This window comes from Doryrhamphus excisus, linkage group LG5 (genome assembly GCF_037039965.1).
Source record: "Doryrhamphus excisus strain RoL-2023G ecotype Guam linkage group LG5, RoL_Dexc_Guam_v1.1, whole genome shotgun sequence".
Classification (NCBI taxonomy): Eukaryota; Metazoa; Chordata; class Actinopteri; order Syngnathiformes; family Syngnathidae; genus Doryrhamphus; species Doryrhamphus excisus.
Window position 1 is genome coordinate 12032673 of NC_136361.1, and position 26005 is coordinate 12058677.

General features: G+C 42.2%; 1 protein-coding gene across 2 annotated transcripts; it reads right to left on the reverse strand.

Annotated features, from left to right (window-relative positions):
• Positions 1–1791: 1791 nt before the first annotated feature.
• plcl2 (phospholipase C like 2) lies at positions 1792–25732 on the reverse strand. 2 transcript variants are annotated; one of them, XM_078790711.1, is made up of 7 exons: positions 25549–25732; positions 24854–25244; positions 14105–16588; positions 12709–12912; positions 8559–8634; positions 2772–2881; positions 1792–2603 (listed from the first exon to the last, which is right to left on the reverse strand). In XM_078790711.1, exons 2-7 carry the CDS (start codon positions 25082–25084, stop codon positions 2415–2417), a joined length of 3294 nt encoding a protein of 1097 aa, XP_078646837.1. In that variant the 5' UTR covers positions 25085–25244; positions 25549–25732; the 3' UTR covers positions 1792–2414. The 2 variants fall into 2 exon arrangements, with proteins under 2 accessions (XP_078646837.1, XP_057909441.2); XM_058053458.2 differs by having other exon boundaries at positions 25430–25732.
• Positions 25733–26005: the final 273 nt, after the last annotated feature.

A 26005-nucleotide genomic window follows, 5' to 3' on the forward strand; every position in this document is an offset into this window, starting at 1 on the left:
TTCCAAAAACATGCTAGGGTAATTGGCGACTCCAAATTGTCCATAGGTATGAATGTGAGTGTGAATGGTTGTTTGTCTATAATGTGCCCTGTGATTGGCTGGTGACCAGTCCAGGGTGTACCCCGCTTCTTGCCCGAAGACAGCTGGGATGGGACCCTCGTGAGGATAAGCGGTAGAAAATGAATGAATGAATGATACTTTATTGGCACCACACAATATATTGCATGTTGACATTTTTATTTTATTTTTTAAAGATGGAACCGATGAAGTGTTGAAATGCTTTTCATCCTCACAGCACACAAACCCAAAAACAGCATTGTGTGTTGTTGGAGCTGCACAAGTGGACATTAAGACTAAAAAAATAATGGCACCAACCATTAGGCAAGTCTTAGGGGGATGGGTGATTTCAATTACTGTAGTTTCTCAGACAACGTGTGAGAACAAAACAGTATTTTTTGCTGTTTTACGGTGTACTTTTTACACCTCAAGGAAGGCTTGACCATTCCTCTGTGGGCACACTCAGCCAAAGCGAGCTTTGCTCAGGAAGATGTCTCACTCTGAAGTGTAGAAAATGAACAATGTCTTGTTTATTGTCATTAGGCAGTTTGATTTAGCTAATTAATTAAAACTGGAAACATCTCATAGGTTTTCCCTGGTCTTTACTGGGGTTTTGTTGAGGCTGTCACATGGCAGCAAGCGCTGTGCTGGGATCCAGCAAAACCAGTAAAAGATGAATTTAAGAGCAGAAAGTCGACTTGCTCCTAGCACCGACACAAAAGGAAGGAAAAACTCAACATGTTCTAAAAAACAAAAAGTGCGATCTGGGTTCTGCTCATACTGGTTGGTGAACCTTCCTGGTGACAAGTCTCAAAAAAATGTTCATTTCTATACATTTTCTTTATAAAATAAATCCTTTTTTTCCAAGCGTACAGTAATAAAATGACAAAAAAGTAACAGGTCACTCCGTATCGACACGTCATGGTTGTTTGGCACACAAGAACAAGTTCAGGAATGTAAACATTTCTTCATGTTTCACTTTTACATTCGGAATTGTGCTTTAAGGAAAATCTCACAAACCCCCCGAAGGCTCGTGTACGTCTCCAGTCCAGCGAGTCTTTAACAAGTCGTTACACAGCAGGCACCAAATCCACAGTCATAGTGAGTGTCGTCTCTCGGTGGTCAGACGGTGACACAGGTGGAGGCTGTCTCATGTCATCTGAGCCACCAAGCCTTGTATCATCAAGGCTTCTATTGCAGGACGCTCCCTAATCCACATTTTAAAGCATACATTAGTGGGCGTGGAGAAGCAGACCACCATGGACATGCCCTGGTGGGCTCCCCACAACCCGAACAAGCGCTACAGTAATTAAATGCGCAGAGCAAAGGGGTGATTTATATGTCACAATCCTATACAGCGGAACCTCCAACATTCAACACATCAAAAAACGGTACATTAGGAAAAGTGCGATGATAACCATAGAACAGGAATTGGAACTTATTGTGATGTTGAGTAAAAAATAAGCGTTAAATGAATAACACGCTTCCCCAAGGCTTATGTATGAGTACAGCATTCTGGGAAATTAGAATAATTATTTTTTTTAATAGAAAATGCATTTATTCTTAATTGTCTGTGATTGGGGTGTCCAAACCTTTTCCACAGAGGGCAGCATACTGAAATTCAAAGGATGCGGCACTTTCAGATTTTTATGGACTGTAAATTTTTGGAAAACGGCTAAGAAAAAATCAGACAAAGCTTGGTATTATTAGTTATAAGTATCCACATTTCAGCTCTTTTATTTTCCCATGGTTATTTTCTGATTATAATTTTAGTACTACAATGTGCCGTGGGCCAGTAAACTTTGGACACCCTAGGTCCATAACAAACATTTTCCATGATTAATATACGCATGCATGTGGTGCATGGTAATAATATTTCTATGGTAAGGTAAGGTGATGCTGGAATATACAAAAAATATCAACTGGACTTCCTTCAGTTTGAATTTCAAATGCAGATTTGCAACCAAATTCATGAAACAGGACATTGTGAATAAAATTGGGAATTTTTCACAAGCCTGCACAAAACATTTCTCTTCATCTACATAGGGTGAGTAATTTTGCTGTATTTTAGTTGTATTGCACTGTAGTTAACTTTTATTTACAGTTGTATGACAGTTAAAAATGTTACTTAAAACACTTCATGTCCAATTCCTAAGGGTTTTATGATGCACGAAAGTATTCCATGTGCTGTCTTTCTTGTGCTGCACTTTTGGAGGTTCCGCTGTTTATTCAGCAGAAAGACCTAACTTTGATCTTACGGGACTTTAAATAGGACATGTTACTGATGAGGACCAGATGCTGGGGATGTCAGTGGAATGTGACGGCGGAGGGAGCTGAGAGGAGGTCCTGGAGCATCTTCAGTTGTCGTCATCGTCAGTGGTGAGCTCCTCCTCGGCCGTGGCCTTCTCAGGAATGACCTCCAAGCTGCGTCTGCTCTTGCCGTCGGCTTTGTCTTTGCTGAGGTTGCAAGTCAAGGCGGCGTAATGGATCTGCTTAAGGTTCTCCTGGACTTCGCTCCTGGCGTGCTTCAGGAGGTCTGCCTGGCCCTGCGGGGAGGACGTCAGAATGAGGTGTCACGTGAAACGTCATGCTTACGTGTTGTTTTTGTGCGCTTCTGGCAGGCTAAGTGGGACCTGCAGCATTGCCTGAATAATTGCATGTTGGAATTCCTTCAGTTCAGAGCCTCACTCAAAAAGGTGAGCTGTGCTTCTCACCTTCAGGATGGTGATGTTCCACGTGAAGCTCTCCACAGCCTTGTGAAGCTTCCTGCCCTTCAGTCCTTCCTTCACGGCCAGGTCATGGAGGTTCTGGTGGAACTCCATCGCTGTACAAGAAGATTTGAGACTATTAATGCTTTAGCACTGTAGCACTTCAGCACCCACTTTAGCAGGGGTGGGCAACCTTCTTGACTTGCAGGACACCCTGGGTTAAAAAAAAATAAATTAACATATACCTGGAAGTATCCTCCTTTCTTCAGGAGCACTTTAACCAACTGGAGGTTAGTTTGCACTACTGCATACTAAAAATGTTATAAGGACAGACCACTTCAAAACACGGAATTGAATTCGGCAGTTTTTTCCCCCAAGACATGACTAAAGGCTGTGGGGATGCACAATGCACACCCATACCACATCAAATTAGACTTTTCTACAGAACATTGTCGAAAAAAGCTTGCTCCAATGACTCTCAGCCAACAGACTGCAACTGCACAGACCCTCACCTTTCTATCAAGGCCTCGTCTTCCTGGAGCTGCAGTCCAGTATATAACTCGGAAGTGCAGACTCGCTTCAGACACCATTGGAATCACTTCCATATAGTTCAAGACTTATGGGAATTTGAAAATATTTTTGGCTTTATGATGGCCCTGCTTTGACCCTGGAACAGATTACTTTTCCTATGGGAAAAGCAGTTTCTAAAGTCAAACAAAGTTTAACGGCACTAAGGAACTGATTGCTTTTGATCTTCAGAGTTTCCAGTGTATATACTGCACATAGCCAGGATGATTATTTGACTTGATCATGTGAAAGGAGACGGCGTTATGCTATAATGCAAACATTCTGTTATGTAACAGCTGAAGGAGCAGACCTTAAAGGAAAACAGATGCACACTGTTTCATTCATGTCCGTGTTTTAGTTCATTTCCCAACCAACCAACACAAGAGAACATGCAGAGGCCGGTGAATCGATTCAAATATTGATATCAATACCAGTAACAAGATGGGTATCTATTAGTTATTTTGATATATATGTTTTTTTGTTGTTGTATTTGTTGGTATACTGTTAAAATATATATGACAAAAATATAGAAACAAAACAATGAATACATACATATAAATAACTGCATGTGTCTAAGTAAATAATTCATTAGTATAAATAAATTAACAAAAAACAAAAAATATAGTATCAACGCACTTATTTGTAAACAATTTAACAATAATTATAAGACAATGCAATAATAGTAACAAAATTATACAATTCCTTTTCATCATCAAGTCAATAGCAGTTAAGTTAATTATCTTAATATTGTGAACAAAATAGTTTTTCAGTTTCATTTTTTTATTAGCCCAAAATGATTCAATGATCTTGTGAAATCGCTATCGACAATACAGGCCTTCTTGTACAGTGCCTGGCAAAAGTCTTGTCGCTTACCCAGGCTGCAGGAATAACAAAATAATGTAATTTTGAGTTGCTCATTCGAAATCAGAAATAGCTTATATGAATGGCAAAAGCCTCTAGATTATGCATATTATAGCAAAAGAAAGTCTTGTATTAATCATTGAGTTTTCCCATTTAATTTCGGAAAGGATGGACAGTGAAAAAGTGGCAGAAGGTTGATTTTTCTGATGAATCATTCATTACACAATCACCACAAATACTGCAGAATACCTGTTGGAATCCACATAAACCCAAGATTCACCCAAAAAAGAAGAGTATCATGGCTTGTAGTTACATCCAGTATGGGGGTGAGCAAGAAATCTGCCAAGTGGATGGTGATAGCCTGAAGATGGCCTGAAATATGGAAAAATACACACTGTCCTTTACCTTCCAAATCACATGAGAGGACAAATTGTTCGAGAGGATGGCTCTCCTTATACTTCAGCCTCAAAGTTCCCCATAAGAAGGGGAAGAAGGTCAAGATTGTACAAGATTGGCCAGCCCAGACACCAGACATGAATGTAACTGAGCATGTTTGGGGTTAGTTGAGGCAGGAGGCTTGGAAGATGAAACCAAAGAATCTTCATGAAGTCTGGGAGTCTTGCAAGATTGCTTTCTTTACCGCTCCAGACGATTTCATGAATTGCAGTCATTCCTGAGACGTATGGGTGGAGTCCTCCAAGCTCATGGGAGTCACAATCTGACCTTTTTGTCCCAATTACATGATGAAACGCTGTGACTGATACAAGACTTTAGTTTGCTGTAATAAGCATAATCTAGAGGCTTTTGCCTTTCATACGAAATATTTCTGATTCCAAATGAGCAACTAAAAGTGATGTTATTATTTGTTGTTCCTACAGCTTGGATAAGTCAGGACTTTTGTGAGTCACTGTATTTACTTGGTATTGGATCGATAACAAAATCTGTAGTATTGCCCACCTCTAGTAACAGCCTGCTAAAATGTGTTGTCGCTGAAGAAACGGAGGGGAAATACTGACTTGTTGTGACCGCATTCTGCACAATTCCTGTTCTTTCACTGTGTGTGTGTCTGCAGGGGATAATGGACTGTTATTGCTTTTTTGTTGAAAAGAAGCCTCCAGCTGGAAAGCGAGGAACAAGAAAAGTGCACAATCATACAGGCAGTGTGGATGAGGAGGAAACATAGGTAGGAGGATGAAAAAGGTGCACGTGTGTGACGTTGACTAACAAAGAGCTCAAAGACGTTGAGGAGAGCCAAGATTTGCTTCCTGGAGCGCTCGCTGCCACTTTCGTGTGGAGCGTAAGCACTCTTCCACATGCTCAAGTGCAAAATGCGTTCACGCTGGCGGCGCTTCCATCAGCTGGAGTCGCTGCTCCCAGCTCCTGTTGGTGCTGTTGCCATGGAAACATGGAAGAGAGACCCCCTTGGTGGCAAATTGCCATAATAAGCGAGGGGTTGGGTTATTTTATAGCCTCTCAAGTCTGACACCAGCAGAAGACACGGATGTGCAGGTCTAAGCTCCACAAACAGGCCACCGTGGGATGCCTTCATACTCTTTACCTCCAATATACTTTACTGATTTACCTTAATAAGCGTTATACTTCTTCATGACTACAACCTGCTTAAGGTGCACATGTTCGTCTGACACATACATACACACACAAACACACACACAGGGGAGAGGTTGCTTAGCAACACTGGACAGAGTCTGGCAGGCAATGAGGAGGGAAGCTCATTCTCTGCAGCGTGATTCTGCAAGGACAGCAAATGTCGACGCACTCGATCAGCTGACCTCAATTCTCTCCAACTTCCTCCTAGAGGGATATAAATCTATCTACGTGAACAACTACATGCCAAAGAAAGTCTTACAAAATTGTTCGACTGCAGTTATGCTCAAATGTTGCACCAATGTCTGTTTATCTTTTCAAGGGACAATACTTTAGAAGGTAATTATGGATCTGGGTGCGCACCATACATCTTCCTTAACATTTTCTCAAATTTCTCTCTTGTTAAAACTTAATTTTGGATTTTAAAAATTAACCTATGAGATTAGACACAAGAAATTATGAAGTGACAAATATTTCACATCCTAACTACCGTTGTTCCACTGCATGCACTGTAGCATTTTTGTGTCCTTGTTATATAACATATTGCTTCTGTCATTGTATTTTTTACAAATATGTCTATGTATTTTGTCCTTCTTCCTCCAGAACATTTTGTATTGTGGGTGTCAGGGTTAAAACTTGTAAACATACTGCAATTCAGAGTCACACTGCTAGTGATAGTACGTTTATGTAAATTTGGCAAACTGAACGCATTCTGTACTGCACAGGAATGCACTGAGGACACTGATTGACATGGTAAATATAAAGGGCCTTAGCTAATCAGGCCGCAGAACACAATGCATGGGTACTCCCTGAGCCAATCAGGCAATCAGGGCACAGAACACATTACACGTTTACGCCGTGTAAAAAAAGAAAAAAAAATCTGCAAGACGGTGAGAGTTGAATTGCAATGTAGTGATTTTTTAGAACACTTTTCTTCGTGAACTGAGGAAGTGAAAGGAGTCTCCAAGACCTGAACCCAAGTGAGCACCTGTGGGGCATCCACAAGCAGAACAAAGGAAGGTGGAGGACCACAAGGTGTCCAAGATCCATGAGCTAAACTGGTGATGTCATCATGAGGGAATGGACCAGGATTCCAGTAATGAATTCCATGCTCAAAAGGAGGCCATTAAGGCAGTCCCAGATGACAATGGTGTTCACACTATATACCAAGGACACAATTTGGACTGTTCACAGTGGACTCACTTGTGTTGCCAGATAATGACAAAATAATGGCTGTATTGATTGATTTTCAACTGCAACACACTGTACACTGACTACTCTAAAGTACTGTATATGCATAATTACTTTGCTTGAAACGAGACGGCATCAAATCATCTGAACACGCTGAACATTGACATTTACAATGAAAACATACCATCCACAAGGGAGATCAAAATGCCGTTCCAAGCTGCAAAATACAATTTAGAGAGCAATCTTGAGATGTTTTAATATTAAGCAGGTAGATTTAGTTTGTGTGAGAGAGAGATAATTAGACATCACACACTGTTAGATATCTAAACTGTCTAGAGACGGCAGAGATGGTTGTGTTGCTTCCAGTGTTTTGTAGTTTTGGCTTTCATATGCCGAGGTTGTTCACGTTCACTGAGATTATCACAACCAACTCTTAATATTTGGGATTTAGCTGTGTTGTCCTTTTGGTTTAACAACACCCCACAGGCCCCTTTTTCTTTTCTGTGTGTGTGCGCGCGTGTGTGCTTTCCCCTCTATTGTCACAGCTTACGCAAGGCCTTTTCTTTTATTAAATAACCGAGCAGAGGAGCAACAACAACGGCGCTCAAAGCAAATTGGAACTTGGCTGACGTTGAGGACGTCTGCACCTCCGACACTGCTCAGGCTTTCATTTTAATGTTATTTTTTTGTTTTTTTATGGGAGCGTCTAATGCTGCTGAGGCTTTTATTTTCCCAAGGAGAGAGCGTCTAAGCTGTTGTGATGGATTATTCCCAACTTAAACAGCCACTGCTGCAGAACCACACTGTTGATGTAAAGTAGGAATTGAGTTTGTATTGGCCCACTTCTGACACGACGCTGCACACTGCATACACAAACATTTATTTTGTAACCTTGACCTTGATGAGTTTGCCACATTTTTATAATCCAAGAATATTGTTTGGCTTTATTGAGCCAAAAATTGGCTATTTGTTTATACTCTCACTCCAGGGTGGATTACTGTCTGCTAGCAAAAGTGATGACTGCCAAAGAAGCATTTGTCAAGTAGGGTCGCACGTTGTGTGTAAGAATAACAGTTACATCACATCCTGGAGAGCCTCGCAGCTTGAAAAGTTGTTAAGCAGAAGCGGATGAGGAGATCCAAATAGTATCTTCTCTAGCTTTAAATATCCTGAACAGTTTTAAAAGGTTGACCACTGAGAAAGAAGAAAGTCAGTAGACTCAAACCCACACTGAAGTTCTAACTTTGCCTGAATCAAAGCACATTAATGACAGTTAATGACAGATAAACTTTAAATAGGATAGCATCTTTCAGAGTCGATCATTGACTCCGCCTACTCACACCAGAACCTTTAATTAAAACAGAGACCATGGCGGAGGTGAAAACTCTACAGAGAGCAACTGGAATGAACTCATGGCTAATTGTATTTATGCTAATACATGTAATCAGCTCTACCTGCTCTCCTATGTGTTTGTTCATAAACATGGTGCCGCTGCGATAAACCAAGCATGAAATGAATGCGAGCACTTTGCGAGTGTTTGCTCGCCTCTGTCATCTGGCCATCTCTTACCTGCTTTCTGGGTTTGCAGGATCCTCTCGTAGAGCCCCTCAGAGTTCTCCAGTAAAGTCTTGCTGGTCTGGATCACCTGAGACGAGACAAACACAATGTTCGCATTAGCGTCGCGAGCCAAGTCGTCTCGCTGTGGTTTCCGTGCAGGGAGGTCTCACAGACACCAGCTGTTATTACAGGAAGGTCTGTGGGCGAGGTTGCTGTGGAAAGCCTAAATTAGAGGGAAGGATACACAAGAGGCTTCTATTAAAAGCTACCAGTCTTCCTTTTTACCGTCAACGCCAAGGCATGCAGCTCGGTTAGGCCTGAATTTTTTTGAAAAGAAAATGCTCTTCAGGTAATTTTAGAACAAGAGGAGCAAACGTCAAAACTATCAGTGTGAGTCACAGAAGAACATCATGACGCTGACATCTGTGGAAGATGCTAAGTTTAGCTCCACTGGTGCTAAGCTGAGCCGAAATGGAGTGTGCAGGCTTGCAGACAGCTATGATGGCTGCATTGTGACATTTCAAAGAGATAATGTCATAACGAGGGTCACCATACATAAGTATACAGGTAAACGCACGCTTCAGTGTACTGACAGCGTGAGGGAGAGATACCCACTACAAAAGCGCATCAAGCATCCTCATGAGATCAGAGGGGCAGTTAGGGCAGGAAAAAATGGAAACATGCCAAAGATGTTCACTTCAGATGTCACGCTTGCCATTTCATTTAAAGAGTGAGATCACAGCACAGCATAATCTAACATAATAACACAACATTCTAACTATTCTAATTCTAACTACAATATATTGTAATTTACTGATTTAAATCCTAGTACGTTCAAGAGGCTATACTCCTCTGTACTGTGTTTGTGTTTGGCCCAACCTGCACCCAAGACAAAGAGACTGTTTTATGGAAAAAATGCGCCAAGGTGCTGAAACCAATGCACAAAGCGAATCCTCTTCCTGCCTGTTTGGAGGCTAGAGATGAGGAAAAGAGACACGCATGCACATGACAATATATTGTAGCCAGCAAAACTATCAATTTGGACAAGCATGCACGTAGTGCAGTCGACCATATTGTAATCGCTCCTCTAGTTTCACACATTTTTATAATAACAATTTTAAAATGGAGTGGAGTTTGCGTATGTGGTTTTCCCCGGGTACTCCGGTTTCCTCCCACACATCCCAAAAAAAAACATGCATGCTAGGTTAATTGGTGACTCCAAATTGTCCATAGGTATGCATGTGAGCGTGAATGAATTATTGTCTATATGTGCCCTGTGATTGGCTGGGGACCAGTCCAGTGTGTACACCGCCTCTCAAGCGAAGTCAGCTGGGATAGGCTCCAGCACACAATCCTACTTTGCGGAAATTCGTGGTCGTGGTCAAGTCTCCAACCAATTAACTGTGACGAATGAAGGACTAAAGTAGACATGGAGAAGGGGTAGGATTAAAAAATAATCTCTGCTTCTTCCTTCAACATGTCGGAAATTCTAAATGTCTGAAAAGGATTTCAGAAATGTTGAATTGTGCAAATGTAACCATGTGATGTTCCTTTACGTAACTTGTTAAGCATGTTAGTACAGTACACAGTGCAGGGCTTTCTTTCTCCCTGTGGATCTTGTCCTCTTTCCATAAAGACAGAAGTAAATCTCATTTGCATAATCCCACCCCACTGCTGTGTGCAGGAAACTACAACGAGGCATCAAAAAGGCATGGGTCAGCATCTCTACCTTTTCCCTTCCCAACACACAAATGGACAAGAATGGAGACCCAGATTCTATTTTTGCAGAAGCAGAAAAAATCCGGTCACTCCCAGTGGTGGCTCTGAGAGTATTTCTAATGATGTTTTCTATTTACGTCATTTACATGTCTTTGACTCTGCTTAGTATCTTTGAGGCCTCGATTCTACATCAGTATTGTCTTCTCAGACGTAGCACTTGACCAATGCTCACCAACTTTTTTTGAGTCGTGAACCTGTGCAGGAAGAGTTTTTGTGTGTATAGAGACACACAACAAAATATGAAGGTGTGCCTGGATTAAGAGGTAATTTTAAACTTAACAGGAGTAAGACACAAGCAAGGAATACCAACGTGCCACCTGCATCAGGTTAGCAGCTGTCTGTCTAACTTCCTAGTACACTTATGGTAGAGCTTGTGCTCAATAATTGAGACTTCAAAACATCGCTGGACATTGCGAGTCCATTGTTTTCAGTAGGTTTTTAAAACTGCTTTTTCCACAGTTGCAACGGGGGCCCATATATTAGCAATGTGATGAGGTTGCTTTTCCTTTCATGAGGAACGCAATAGGAGCATGGCAGACATCGCATACATTCCTCATATTGGACTTTGTGCCAAGTTCTAAAGTGGTGAAAATTATTTATTTAGAACAACAATGGTGCCCAAATTTATGCAACAGCCTACTTTTGTTTAAAGGGGACCTATCATGCTCATTTTTCTACCCTTTGTATTGAGTTGTGGACTCCTATAGAGCAGCCACACACAATAACCCGCACAGAAAAGCTTTTAAATCTTCCAGAATCTGCACCTATTCCAGCTTTTCTTGAATTTGTGCTTCCTGCCAAAACGGTCTGTTTTGATTTATTACACTCATGGCCCACCTCTGATTGCACCTACTCCGCTGTGATTGGTCACATGCCCAAAGAGCTTCCTAACTATGAACAAACCCCACTTTCTAACAGAAATGAATACAGTCTTTTGAGAGCTAATTGAAAAGTGTTTAGGAGCTACTGGCAGCTCGCGATCTACTGGCTGGAGACCCCTCACCGTGTAGGAACTCAGAGCGGTAACGTAGCACCGCTGGTGCGGCTCAAGAGAAGCCGAACGTGTTAAATGTTATTTTGTTTCTGCAGTGATGCACTGACATATGAGCCACGGGCTGCTGATGGCCCCCGAGCTGAATTTTTTGGCCACCCTTAATTTTGTGGAGCTTTGTCAGGGTTGGGATTGTGGCGTTGGCTCTAAAAGCAAACTACAACTCGGCTTGTCAGTGTAGTCAGTGAGCCATGATGGTTGAGGCGAGAGAGACTGCTCAATGCGTTACAATGGTGATCCCTACAAACTTTTTTGGAGGTATTTGTCCATGGAGTTATATTTGTGACTGAATTTTCAAGTGGCAAAATGAGATTTTGAGTCATATTAATGTGCAATAACAACTGTTGTGTGCTCAGGCACATCGCTGCGCTCTGTCATTTTCGCTCTCTCTTTCGCTTGTCGCTGAACGCTTGTTGCGGGGCGAGGAGAGCCAGTGTGCGTGGAACCTTCAGCTAGGTTTTGAGGAGTAGGTTCCTGACTGGAGCTTGCGTGTTGAGTCCCTGGAGGGTGGAAGGCGGACAGGCGTGTTCCATGGTCAAAATGCATGCCTATTGATCACTCTCCAGAGGGGGAGGGCACTGATGTAGTAATAAGTTTTTTTTTTTAGATTCTTTTGATCAACCAGCAAAGTCCCAAAGATTGACTAGTAGCTCACAATTGAACGCTGACTCAGACCTTTACATTTTATTTATTTGAGTCAAGTCCACAAATACCTGCCTCTGTTCTCCCTCCCCCACCAAACTCAATTTTCCTCACATTCTTTCCATCAGGACCGATTACCAAGACCTGCACTCCAGTCATGAGCAGAGGGGTCACCTTAATTGTGTGGTGACCACAACCACCATTTCAGATGCTCTAAAGTTGTGTAACGTTTCCTCAATGCATACGCACTTAACACACTTAACAGCCGAGGCATGCATTGTGCATTTGATTAGCTGCTAAATTATTCAAAGTAGCTGACTGGTTGCGTTGCATCTGACAGAACATCCGCTTGCTCGCAATGTGCCAAGAATCTCTGGAAGAGAATCAGAGGTGTAAAAAGGGAGACGGGAAAGCCTCAGTGGCATGTTGCGTAACGCGCGACCATTGATTTTTATTACTTAACCGAGCTCCAGCGCCATTAGCTGACCGTGTCTGCTGTCCCCATTATGAGCAGCAAAGTCAAGCTATCGATCGGACCGGAGCACCCACTAGTTGGTTTTCTGTGCTGATGAATGGATGCATGCTGGGACGCACCGCTGGCTTCCCCCTCAAAGTAATTGCTGTCTGTGCAATGCTTACAATACGACCTTGGGTGACATTTGTGTCCTTCCCTGGCTGGCTGCTACTCACCATGTCATAGGTGGTGACGACTTTCTTGAGAAGCTCTGGCAGCAGGGCTTGGGCTTCCATGATGGGATAGTGGTCGGCAAGGTTGAACAGCAGGAGGGGGCTGCTATCTGGACCGCTCAGTCGAGGGGCAAGGGCCAAGATGCACTGCTTGAGGTTGGCCACGGCTGAAAGGCCACACAGCTCTTTAAAGGAAACTATGGCATTCTGCAAAGGGGAAGAAACCATGATGAAATTACTTCTGTGCCAAGGAAACCCTGCCACAACTTAAACCTTAAACCAAGTTGACACTGTGGAAGAGTGAGAACTTGCAATTTGGGCCTTGGCATTTCAACTCATACTAGGAACTGAACAAATATAAATATCATCAGAGCAGCACGGTGGCCTAGCGGTTAGCATGTTGGCCTTACAGGGGCCTGATGTCCCCATCTTTTTGTGATGTTTGTGATTGGTCTATACGGACACTAATAACTGAATTAGTGACTCCTGTGATATGGAGAGAGGATGTAATAAGCTCTGCTTCTACCTGATCCTTTTTATATATGTTGAACAGTGAATATGTGATATTTTCAATGTAACATTGTATGCATGTTTGAAATAAATCAAACTCAACAATCAGGTGGCTGGTGAGGGTTCAAATGTCTGTTAGGGCATCTCTGTAATTGTAGACACAAAAACAACGGTGGGAGAAAATCAGTGCTGATATAGCATATAGTCAGTGTAGAAATGTAATCCAATGTTTGTTCCTAAACCTGATTGGATGACGCATTCAATGAGTCAGATTCTGTGGAAAAATATGTTTCCTTGCTGGAAATTACATAATCATGAGTGAATTTGGACACATACTCAACATAATAGGGCTCTAGAGATACACGTCACGACACGATACAATATACTGTATATCTTCATATTCAGCCGACAATAAGATATGATAAACTAATGTTTACTGCCAATAGTCTCTCTTGCATGACTGTGTGAACCCAAAGAAGAAGACTTTGGCAACGTGCTAATGCAAGAAACAAAACAGACGTACGTATGTTGAAAGATCGCTAAAATCACCCAGCTCAACAACATACAATCAAGGAAAATCTCAAGGATTTTCAAGCCACCAGACTAAAGTCTGAGTTGATTTACGAGTCACTGTTGTTCAAGTTCAAGTCGAATTGTAAGTCTTTGATTTTGTGACTCAAGTCCACACCTCTGCTTTAACTGTCCATAGTTGTTAATGTTAGAGTGAATGTGATTGTGGTTGGTTGTCTGTATGTGCTCTCGACTGGCTGGCTATAAGTCAGAAAATGGATGGACTGACAAGTAAAATGATAGAAATGCTTTGTATGAAGCTACACAAACTGAAGTGAAACACCAAGAAGCTGTGCAGATAGGTATGTGAGAGTCTTACCTGCATGTTTTCTCTGAGGTCTGTAGCTTCTCTTAGCGGCAGCAAGGCCGTTTTGAAGACATCATCCAGAGCCTTAATCAGCAGCACTCTCATGCTGGCATACTCCCTGCTCCTTTTCCCCTTCCTCACAGACAGACCCCTCTTGTGAGGTTTGCCGCCACCTCGTCGATTGGTTATGGCCACGTGAACAAACAACAAGGTATGAGGCAGGACCTCGCCTGTGAGCGATTGGAGCGGAACGTGGCGGAAGCCCGGCTGCAGACACTCGAAAGGGATGGTGTACTGACCAATGAACTCATCGCCAATGTAGTCATCGTCCAGCACCACAAAGCGCACCATGGCGAGCTCAGGTAGGTTGATCTGAAACTCAAAGCTCTCATCAAACAGAGGGTTGTCTCCATTCTGGTTGACCGTTTTAGTCCTTTGCTCAGCACAGTCAGCGGGAATACCGTGTATTTCCACGTACACGTAAGGATCCACTACATCTCCTTTGGCACCGGAGCCTTTGGGTTTGGGAAAGTTCTGTCCACTGATGATTTTGATGTGTAAGAGTTGTGGAGAAACACCAGGCACTGAGTCTTTTGTGTTGGCACTGAAATAGGAAACCTGCTCTCGCATGATGGCTGGACGCAGGACATAACCACAATTCCCATTCTGACGGAACCAGCCAATGTTTAAATCCATCATCAGGCCAGGAGTCTGGTAGTTCATTGCCACAATTTGGCAACCACACTTCCAGAAGTCCTGTGGGTTCATGTTGCTAGAGTCAATCCGCATGGGACTGGGGTAAACACGTGCTAGAAACTTCTTGTTATAATTCACAAAGTCCCCTGGAAAGTCACTCGCACAACGACTGGCATAGACTTCATTGAAAGAGCAGAGCTCCCAATGTTTCTGGCACTGGAATGACGTTGGGAAGTCCTTAAACTCCACAGACTTGCACAATGTGACAAGATCAGAAAGGTCCTTTGACAACTGGAACTTCTTGGGTGCGATGGATTGTTGCTCTGTAGAATCGATGCTCATTCTCTGAGACATCTCTGCCCCCTCATCCTCGTCCGTCACCTCCCCCTCAGAAGCAGTGCAATTGGTGCCGAGTTTCTTACCCTTCAGCAGGATCTTTCCCTTCAGTTCTGAGGGAGAGGGGAGGTAGCAGTCTTCAGGCTTAGGAGGATCTAGGTTGAGCTTATCTCCAAGGATCTTCTTTAGGTGCTGAAACATGACCTTCTGCTGCACCAATGAGCAATGGTTTTCTAAACACAGTATCAGTGGGAACTCGGATGCAACAAAGGCATATTTGTTGATGATGTCAATGACACTGCGGAAAACAATCTGTGAGGTCATGGTGTGACCAGTGTAAATGACAGGTTCATTGTCAGGTCCATCCCACACATCCAGTTCAACACTACGACAACCCATCTTGAGTGCACGGATATAGCCCGTCACATCAGATGGACCTCTGAACTGGTCTTCTATAAGGTACGTGTTGTGGGAAGCATTGATGTAATAGTGGGACAACGGCTGGTTCATGTCTTGGCATACAGTTTTGTGTTCTGGTTCAAATATATGGCACTCTGAAGATAGAAGATAATTGGTGAAGCCATCAAGAGAGAGCCAACCTTTGAGCCGACCCTCTTTGGATGGTTCATACTTCTGGATGACCTCTAAACTGGTGTCCTCACTTACTTGCGCCATACCTTGCTCAGCCTCCAGAAAAATCATCAAGTCCTTTGTATCCAGAAACTCTTTGTTGCTGGAGAACTGAACAAAGAGAAAATAAATTTCTGGCCTTGTGCAAAGATCATGAAAGACCTCAATAAACTCGTCTCTCGTCACTTTCGAACCAACTTTGTCCTTCACTTTGTGAAGTTCCTTGAACTTCAGTTCAATTTTCACATTTTTAAGTCCCGGGTTCAACTTTTTGACGAGCTGCACAGCAGCACATATTGTTATGTGTTGACTGCTGTCACTGTCCGCTTCATTAAAAAGTTCACCAAGCCAGGATGAGCGCATGTTATTCTGACTGCTCTCTATCATGTTTAAAGTATGTTTTCCATAGGAGATCAGGTACCGCAGCCCTGTAATCCAGGTGTTAGCTACATCTGCAGTGTTGGCCACCAAGTCCAAGGATTCATAGTTCTCACCAAAGATGATCGAGAAAGCACAGTCCTCAGATATCTGATCATAGGTTCCATTAGTTCTGAAAGTGTCTGTATTCTTCCCCGTCCGAACCTCCTTGATGGATTTCACATCAATCTTGGCCTTTTCTGACTCTTTCTTTGAGGGCTCCCATCGTAAGGACTGCATGTCAGCATCAAGCAGGAAGTAGCGGTGGTAAATGCGAGAGTTGGACCGCACCTTCTTCAGCTCAGAGCCGTCCACCATAGCAGTGATGCAGTCACTGGCGCTGCTAATCTTCTTCTCGGTAGGCATGCTGCTGAAAGACACAGTCTTCTTTCTCTCCTTCCGCTGTCTTGAGGCATCCTATGGACATTCAAATGCGGTCGTAAATATATGCACAGGAAGATCCAACTTCCAACAAACACATTCAGACTGGTGGTACTTCAAAATAGATGGAAGCTGGTAGCATTTGCTCCCAAAAACGTTAATAAACAAGTTGCATCCATTACTGGCATCTCTGCCTTTTGAACTGTGAGCATGTTTTGTGCTTCCAACTTTCTTGGTCGACTACAAGTACCTGTCACTGTACATTACGGAGAATCCCCCTCAGGAGAAAAGTTGCCCACGCATATCGACTCAAATTCACTAGCAGTGCTGACATTTTTCAGTGAACCCTTCTTTTTTTGCAGCAGCAGCAGCAGCAGGTTCAGCACAAGGTTAAAATTTTATGCTTTTAACTTTCCAATCACTGTAGAGTTCAGGACAAGTCAAATCTTTCTTCGCTGTCATGTGACGCCCTAATGGGAGCATCCAAAATAAAGGAATAAAATGACTAGATGACATATGCTCTTCTGTTGTTACTTCCTGACTTGTGCCTTGATGAAAGTCTTCACTGTTTAATGCAAACTCTTAAGTAAATACCGCTGAAGCAATCATCTCAGCGATATGAAAGTTTTATAATTTTCTATCACCATTTGAATCATTGCACACATTGTGATGTACTTAGAAAAACTCACTAGCAAGAAAAAAATATATATTATTGGCGGAAAGTATGCTAGCAATGAATACAAACACTAAGTGTCTGTATATTGTGAATGACATCCACAAACAGGCACACTTACTGGGAAAGTGATGCATGTACAAAAAAAATGTATTGCGCTAAACAATCACTCACATCTGTCTGCTGTTGAGTATATTTAAAAGTTAAATGCATGACTGCACATAATCCTTAAGAGCTGGGAAAGAATGTGATTATGTTAACATGGGGTCATAGTGGCCTCGTACCGATGGTTTGAGTCTGCTTCCTGTTGCGTTGGCTGGCTTCTGAAGATTAACCTCCATTTCCTTAGGTTATACTGAACGTAGTATAAAGCCCCTCTAGTTCTCCCAAACAGTAATGTTCTTCTTTAGGCTGCAGGGCTTTTGAGCAATCCAGGAAACAAGTGGGTGAGGCGAGCAACACTTGTGTAATTCAGCAATACTAGGACTGACGCAAGAAGAAGCAATGCATACAGTTAGTGAGTCCCACTTATAGGGACACACAGAGTAAGCGATGCTTGGTACAATATCTTCTGCATGCCAGTGGCAATGGCTCCGGCACCTGGTGTGAGCACGCCCACACACAGGAAGTCACAATGGTGCTCTATCAAGTGGAAAAACAACTTGTGGCTCAATATACAAAACACCTACCCGTGTCTCGCTTGCAGACATGATGGTCACGTGAGATTAGCCAACGGACAAGAGGCAACTGTTTGACATTCTTACAAATACCGATCAACAGCATTTGGGAATTTAAAACTAAGCAAGGGAACAAAATGAAAGCTGGTGATGGTTCACTGTAAGCCTTTTGAGGATTGTCTTCTGACTAAATTAAACACGTTCAAACACTATATTGACATTTTCTAATGGTATGGGATGGCATGTAAAAAAACAACACACTGCCTAGATGCTTCCCATAGCTAACATGATTTTGTTTTATTGCAAACTAGCTAAAATTGCCAAGGTATGCACACCATCCAAACACAATTCATCAATTCACTCATTTTCTGCCGCTTATTCTCACGAGGGTCATTGGGGTGCTGGAGCCTATCCCAGCTGTCTTTGGGTGAGAGGCGGGGTACACCCTGGACTGGTAGCCAGCCAATCACAGGGCACATATAGACAAACAACCATTCACAATCACATTCATACCCATGGGCAATTTGGAGTCGCCAATTAAGCTAGCATGTTTTTGGAATGTGGGAGGAAGCCGGAGTAGCCGGAGAAAACCCACGCATGCGCGGGGAGAACATGAGAGAGATGGCCGAGGGTGGAATGGAACTAGGCTCTCCTAGCTGTGTGGCCTGCATGCTAACCACTAGGACTTCATCAAATCAGTTTCATTCAATTTATCTTCCCGTTGCTAAAATCCGACCAAAACGCTTTACATGAAAAAGCAAAACAAAGGTATTCACAGGATTGATATTCCTTGAAGGAGAACTGCACTGTTTTTGAATTTTGCCCATCCTTATGTGAAACATGAACACATATCTCTTACCCTTTTCTGTGCATTATTACATGAGAACAAGTTAATATGAGCCAGCTAAATGCATGTCATTGGGACACACCTATTTCAACTATGAAAAAATTACATCTAACAACGTTGCATGGTTTGATATACAATTTTGTCCAGTAATTGAGAAATTGTTGTAATCTGGCTAACTTTTCTAATGGAATGTCAACCTCTGCAATGACACATTGCTAGAAAATCTTCAACAAACTGTAATGCCTGTGCTTGTGATTAAGGAAGATGCAGCCACTGATGCAATTACAACGTATGTAAGAATTTTTTTAACAACAAGACCGGGAGGTTGTTCTGTGTATGTTGAGAATATCTAAGACGAGCTGGGTGCAAGATTAAACGTCCTTCTCGTCTTTTTTCCACTCAGACAATGTCCAGTCATTGGTATTGTAAAAAGCTCCTTACATTAAAGCAGTAAATCACAATACTGTGACAACTGACACTCCGTAAGAGGAGGTTCCAGAAACTTTTGCTGGTGTTTAACATGTTAAGTTCAGGAGGAGGCGGTTTAGTGTTTGCAATGAGATTCCGTCACACTAATATCCTTCTCCTCACCATTGACAGCATTTCATTGACATTATGCAAGTTCCTCAAGAATCCACATTTAACAGTAAATTCATTTTTTATTGGCCAATTCCGCGATTTCGTCATACCATAGTATGTGACAGTCATCCCTGTGATGGGCTTGGTTTTCAAAATGTGTCAGAGTGTGTTTGATTGCTTCTTTGTTACACATTTCAAATCAAGCTTCAATTTAGTATACGAATGGTTACTGAAATATACGTATTTTGATGATGGGCAATTCACACTATTGTGACAACTAACCCTTTTCTCACCGACTCACTGTACTTTATACATCTGGTCAACCATTCAAGCATAACCTTGGTGTGGAATTTCGATGTTCGGCTGAAACAGAAAACACAGCAAATACAGTCAGTATTTCTTTCATCTAACAGCTGGTTGTCATCCTCATTTATGTATTTCAATTCCAGCAAGCAGAGTGTAAAAAGCACCCTTCACAATCAAACACCTGCTCATTTGCAACCATTCATTGCTTGCAGGTAGACAGACCAGTTCAATGTTTACATCCCAAACAAACATGCCGCCAGCAAACATTGTTTTGTTATGTTGTGTTCAACTGAAACTTTTTATAGAAGACACACACAACTGTTACTACTGTGGTTTAAGTGTTACACTATGTGGTTTGTGTTGTCATCACCACATCTGTATCCAGATGAACATTATCAATCACTTAACACAAGTCCCATAAATATTCAATCTATCAATTTGTTGACTGAGTGGAGTTTCACAAAGGTATACTAGTTCCAACTTTTTCAACAGCTGTAGGCAAAATGGATTTTAATATTTAACCACAACATAGTGAATAGAAGATACAAGTAATTCAGAATTAATTCAAGCCCAGCTACTTTGAAAACAGGAAGTAAACAGGAAGGTTTTATTTCATTTGAACATGCATCAGATTACAATTGAGTGCATCACATAATCAGTTCACAGTTCCACATGTCCAAAAGGAGTAGGAAGAAGGAAAGCTTATTAAATCCTGCCCCTCCATCTGGTACTTTTACAATCAATAACTGTTACATTTGTTCACTTCCTGCTTTCCATAATACAGTTTAAGGTTTTTTTTTTTCTAATAATGCACCTTGTACCGAAGTACGAGGTGATATGACCATACAATGACATAATGGGTACCATAGTAAGTGTCAATATAGTGATATGTATAGCACATCATGACTGGTTCAAGACTCTTCCTCCTTGTATTTAGCAAACATCAACTGCTTGTATTGTTTTTTGAATTGGCTCATCGTTGTGCATTGTTTGAGTTCCTTACTCAATCCATTCCATAGTTTGATTCCACAAACTGAAATGCTATGGCTAGCATAACGTAGTCCTAGCATATAAATGTTTCAAATTTAAGTCTTCCCTGAGATCATATTTCTCCTCTCTTGTAGAGAAGTTTTGGATGACATTTTTCGGTAATTGGTTGTTTTTAGCCTTATGCATTATTTTAGCTGTTTGGAAATTAACTATATCAGCAAGTTTAAGAAATAAGGAGAAATTTTAGAAATAAGGAGTTAGTATGTTCTCTGTAGGCGGCATTATGAATTATCCTTACTGACCTTCTTTGCAGTACATTGAGCGAGTGAAGATTGCTTTTATAGTTATTACCCCCATATCAGGGCTCGACAATAACGATGTACCGATGAACCGGGGCAAGTTAAAACAAAATTCGGGCAAGTAAATCTAATCAGTGATATTCCCGTCGGGCAAGTGCACTTTGGCATGCCATACTGCCAAGAGTTTTTTTTTTTAAAGCGGTTCTTGTTGGGTGTTGGTAAAACACGGACTGCGTAATTCCGGTGGTAATTAGCAAACCAATCCTTGCAAATCTTGAAATGGACCAATCAGAATCATTTATTTAGACCGCGGTCTGTAATCCACAGTCCGCGTTTTACCCACACCCGTTGTTCGCGATCAACCAATCAGCGATCGTTTGACTACGAAAACATCTATCATGGCGTCGCTGCCAACATCGTCTAATTCTGAAGGAAACAGCAAAAAGTGATGAACCAGTGCCTCCTAAACAAGTATTTTATTAGCGCCAGCAAATCAAATGATGGCACAGGTGAGTGAATCACATTGCTGTGACAATTTGAAGTGGTCACAATGAAACACCACCGATTAGATCCAATACCAAGTGCTCATTTTGCACAAGCTACAAAATCTAGCGCTTCCATTTCTCTGTGTATTTTTCTCACCTTTGCTTCACAAATTATTGTTTGACCATTGAGCATTTTTTTCTGGATTAAAAACCCTTTACTAGTACACAAATGTGCCTATTCAATAATGTTTCATTGTGGTGCACAACTTATAAATATCACTGCTTACCAGGACTACGATGTGTAAGGTATTATTTATTTTATTATTTTATTTATTTGAGATTCTCATGTGATGCCACAAAAAATTACATGACATCATTATGGCAGTCTTTTCATTTTACATGGGGCAAGTTCGGGCAAGTAGTTCTCACCTTAGGGATTCCCTATGGGCAAGTCATTTTGGTTTTTAATGTAGAGCCCTGCATATTTCCACGCAATAAGTAAGATATGGTAGAACCAGAGCAATAAAGAGTGTGGAGTGATTTCTGATTGAGAACAAGTTTTGCTTGTTCAATACTGAAATATTTCTGGCCACCTTACGTTGTATATTTGTAATATGAGGCTTCCAGCTCATATTTTGATCTATTATGATCCCCAGAAATTTATTTTCCTTCACCCTTTCAATGTCCACACCGTCTATTTGTATTTGCTGGTATGTGTCCTTTCTGCTGTTACCAAACAGCATGATTTTAGTTTTACTTAGGTTCAAGGACAATCCATTATCATCAAACCATCTTTTTAGTGTGACCATTTATTCTCTGACCTTTCTAATGATTTCGTCTGTACTCCCTCCGGAACAAAAAGCAGTGGTATCATCCACAAATAATACCAGCTTTAAGTCTTTCGTTACTTTGGAGATATCATTGATGTACAAGTTAGACAATTTTGGCCCCAAGTACATCTGTGAGTGAGTGTGTTTAGTTTGGCGTTGACAATTGCAAATGTTGCAATTCGGGATGCTCTGATCGATATCAGCCCATTTCCGAAAAAAACAACAACATATGATCGATAAATACCTATTCACAGCCGATAACAAAAAACGATTGGTGTGTGGCGGTGATCTCTGTCTGTTGTGTCACAAAATGACAAAGTTGCCAACAAAATGACGTGTCTCTTGTTGAGCTTGCCACAGATTACGCCAATCAATGCCAACATGTTTTAGCACTCCCTTATCCAACCTAACTGTGTTCAATTCGTCTTGCATCTTTGTTTGCACGCTTTACCAAGCTCTCGCAGTCATTTCGCATTGACAGCAACTAGCTAGCTTACGTTATGCGCCTTGCTTCTGGTCTTCAGAATCCAACTGTGAGTTTTTACCACAGTGACATTTTGGTTTTAAAACAAACGAGCAATGCAGTTCGTTCTGAGCTTTTTTGGTCACGTTCATGGGGTTTACTCTCTTGTTGTCATTATACTAATTATGTATTTTTCTCAAAACGTTGAACAAAAACACACATCATATATACTATCTATACAGACTATCACAGGGGGCTCCAAGCTCTCCAGGTGATTTTGAGTAGCTCACAAAGGGTCAAAGAATATTCGCTTCAATACTGTAGTATCATAAAAGTTGGAAGTTGGATATTTGTTTTTACTTTGCCAGTTTGGCTCTTGCTTTTTATTTGTGCCTTGTGTCCACTGTTTGCCAGGATAAACCGGACACAATATAATGTTCTCTTCATATCATCTAAACATCAGATTTCAGTTATCGTGGAAGTAATTATCGTGGCTGTGACTCATGTGATGTTTATCCATCTGTGCCCTGGTGTTGCAAAGCAAATGCCACAAAAACCCAATGATTTCAAACTGACTCATTGTGCATATCAATTATGTCCGGGTGCCTAGTCATGAGGGCCTTAATTGTGTCGTGTGATACGGGACTTTTTGTTTTTTTTAGGCCACTGAGCATTGGGGCTTTGGAGGAAAGCTGTTTGAATGCGCAATGAGGCACAGTGTGGAAACTTCTGGATCAGAATGAAACCAGACGAGAACAGCAAAGAGTCAATTTCTGTTTATCTAAGTGGTTGTATCAAAATCATCGCTGAAAAAGGACCCTGAAGCGGCTCTCTGATTCATTTAATGGCTCAGCTTGTTGCTGGCAATAGCGCATGAAGCTCGGGGGAATTAAAAATACCACTGAGATAAACTTCACTTCACTGCCCTGGTTGGGGAGACGACATCTTGAGTAGCAAGAGATAATTTGCAGGACATGAGTGTCAATATAATACTGTAAAACTCCATGCACAAGAAGATTCAACAGTGTTGTCACTGTCCATTTTCATTAGTTCGACGATGGCTAGAACTGTGCTTCCAACACATAAGCTCTCATCAGACCATACTTGCTCCATTCACATTCACATGAAGGCCAGCAAAGATACACTAAATGGTCATGCCAAAAGCCCTTACCATTAAAAAATAAACCCAAAGTAAAACGCCTACCTCAAAGAGATGTCAGAAACAATGGGGTAATGAAAATAGCCATTATGACATTGTTACGCACTACACACACATTACAGAGTGCTAACCAAAACAGTAGAACCCACTGAGACACATCATCAACAGTCACTGTTGGAAACAAGCATTAGGTTGTGAGGTCATCTTCCTTCCTGATGATTATCCTTTCATACAACTAGCAAGCCCAGTACAGGGTGTACCCCGCCTCTCACCTGAATACAGCTGGGATAGGCTCCAGCACGCCCACGACTCGAGTGAGGATAAGCGCTATAGAAAATGGATGGATGGACAACTAGCAAGTGGTCACACCACAATATTGTGTGTAGTCATGTTTATAGTGTATATATATTTATATGTACACACAATATATTACTATAATTGTATAACAATGTACAAATAAATGTACAATGTTCAAATAAAAGGCCTCCCCCAAATTACTCACAGCAACAAAGTCATGCAAATCCTCAACACCCAAACTTTATACTTGAAATCCCTGCTGCTTACAACTGAACCAGGGTCAGAAACAAGCAGGGTTGGATTTCATGTCATTAAGGCCAAGTGAGTACTGCGGTCATATTTAAATGTATTGTATTTACACTGAGGTGTGCAAACAGTTGCAGGACTGAAATTACACAGCAGCTCGGGAAAATGTCTGGAGGGGATTTGCACATGCGGGTGTTTGGATGCAAGGCTGACTGGTATCATCATCTTTGGTGCCTGTTAGGCAAGGCTGATATAAAGTGTTTGCAAATGACCCAAAGTACATTGTGTGCTGATCATGTCAAACTCATAATCAATGGCACTGACAGTGTTTTGTGTAAATGTGCCAAGGGAGTAATGAGTAGAAAAGTCATCCGTGGCATTTATTCAATTAGAGGCTGAGGGTTTCATGGAGCTACACCGCCTTCACAATAACTTCCATCTTTCACCCACCTTGATGAGGCTGCTCCTGCGAGGGATGTCTGTTTTATTGTCCGGGTCGATGGAGGCTTCCACCCCGCCTTGGGGTCCTCCGGAACCCGCCACCATGTTGTTGTCACATATGCCACAGTCACCGTTTGACACCGAGCCTTCGCCGAGCGTCTTCCCCGACGACTGCACGCCGACCGCGGCCGTGTCCCCGGCGTGATCCAGGCTGGTCCCGTCCTCCCCGAACTCCGCCATGGGCGCAGCCAGCGCACACACACACACGGTAAAGAGCTGCTGGTTCGCCTCTAGTCCAGCTTCCTGTCTGGGATCATTGGGGCGGAATGCTGCTCGATCTGCCGGTGCACAGAGGTGTCGCTCGGCTAGCGACGGAGGCGTGTACTCGGTATATTGTGCTCTGCGGGGAGACAGCGGAACCACTGTTGTCGGTACTCATTATGACACCGGACCGAGCTGGTAGCTAGCTAATCATGAGCAAGAAGAAGGCGAGAGGCATGCTAACTTGTAACCAGCTGGTAATATCACTCTAACGTATATTGATGGTAATATCACATTATTGTGTTGCAAGACAAATAAAGTCACCATCTTATCTGCATGTCGTCTCCACGGGTCTTCTGTCCGTGGGAGGTGTCCAACTTGCAGCACGCGCAAGGCTACTTAGCGCCAGCTAGCTAGTTATCTATTTAGCTAACTTTACTTACCCCTTTTCAGCTCAACTTTTCTCACTAAAGGCGGCCCAAACGGACCACCGGAGACACACCTCGCCGTCCAGCACACGGCGAGCAGCAGTTTGTTGTTGAATGTCGTCCACAAGCGAGGAGAAGTCTCCTCCAGCAACAAAGTTGGTGTTGCAGCTGTCGTGAACGCGCGCTGGCCAAAACAGGATGTGCTGCCAATCAAAGGTAATTATTATTTTAACTGACAGGCGAGGCGCGCTCCCGTTTGCACCAAAACCAATATACCAGACCTGTCTGAGTGGAAACACTACTTTCAAGTTTGCACTGAATGTTTATGTTTGTCAAGTAATAACAGGTGACAATTATCACAGCCTGACAAGGTAGATGTTTTTGAGTTTGCTTTTGTGTGCTTGCATTTCTTGGCAAACCATTATTAACCACCTATAAATGTAGTTAGAATGTTGTATTCTTGTCTTAAACA

Bases quoted from the DNA above. Each gene is read 5' to 3' on its own strand.
- plcl2 (XM_078790711.1), bottom strand. From the start codon at position 25,084: ATGGCGGAGTTCGGGGAGGACGGGACCAGCCTGGATCACGCCGGGGAC. The intron at 8,635-12,708 runs GTGAGTAGCAGC...GTCTCGTCTCAG, and splicing joins TCGTCACCACCTATGACATG to GTGATCCAGACCAGCAAGAC. The intron at 2,604-2,771 runs GTGAGAAGCACA...TCCTCCCCGCAG, and splicing joins GGAACATCACCATCCTGAAG to GGCCAGGCAGACCTCCTGAA.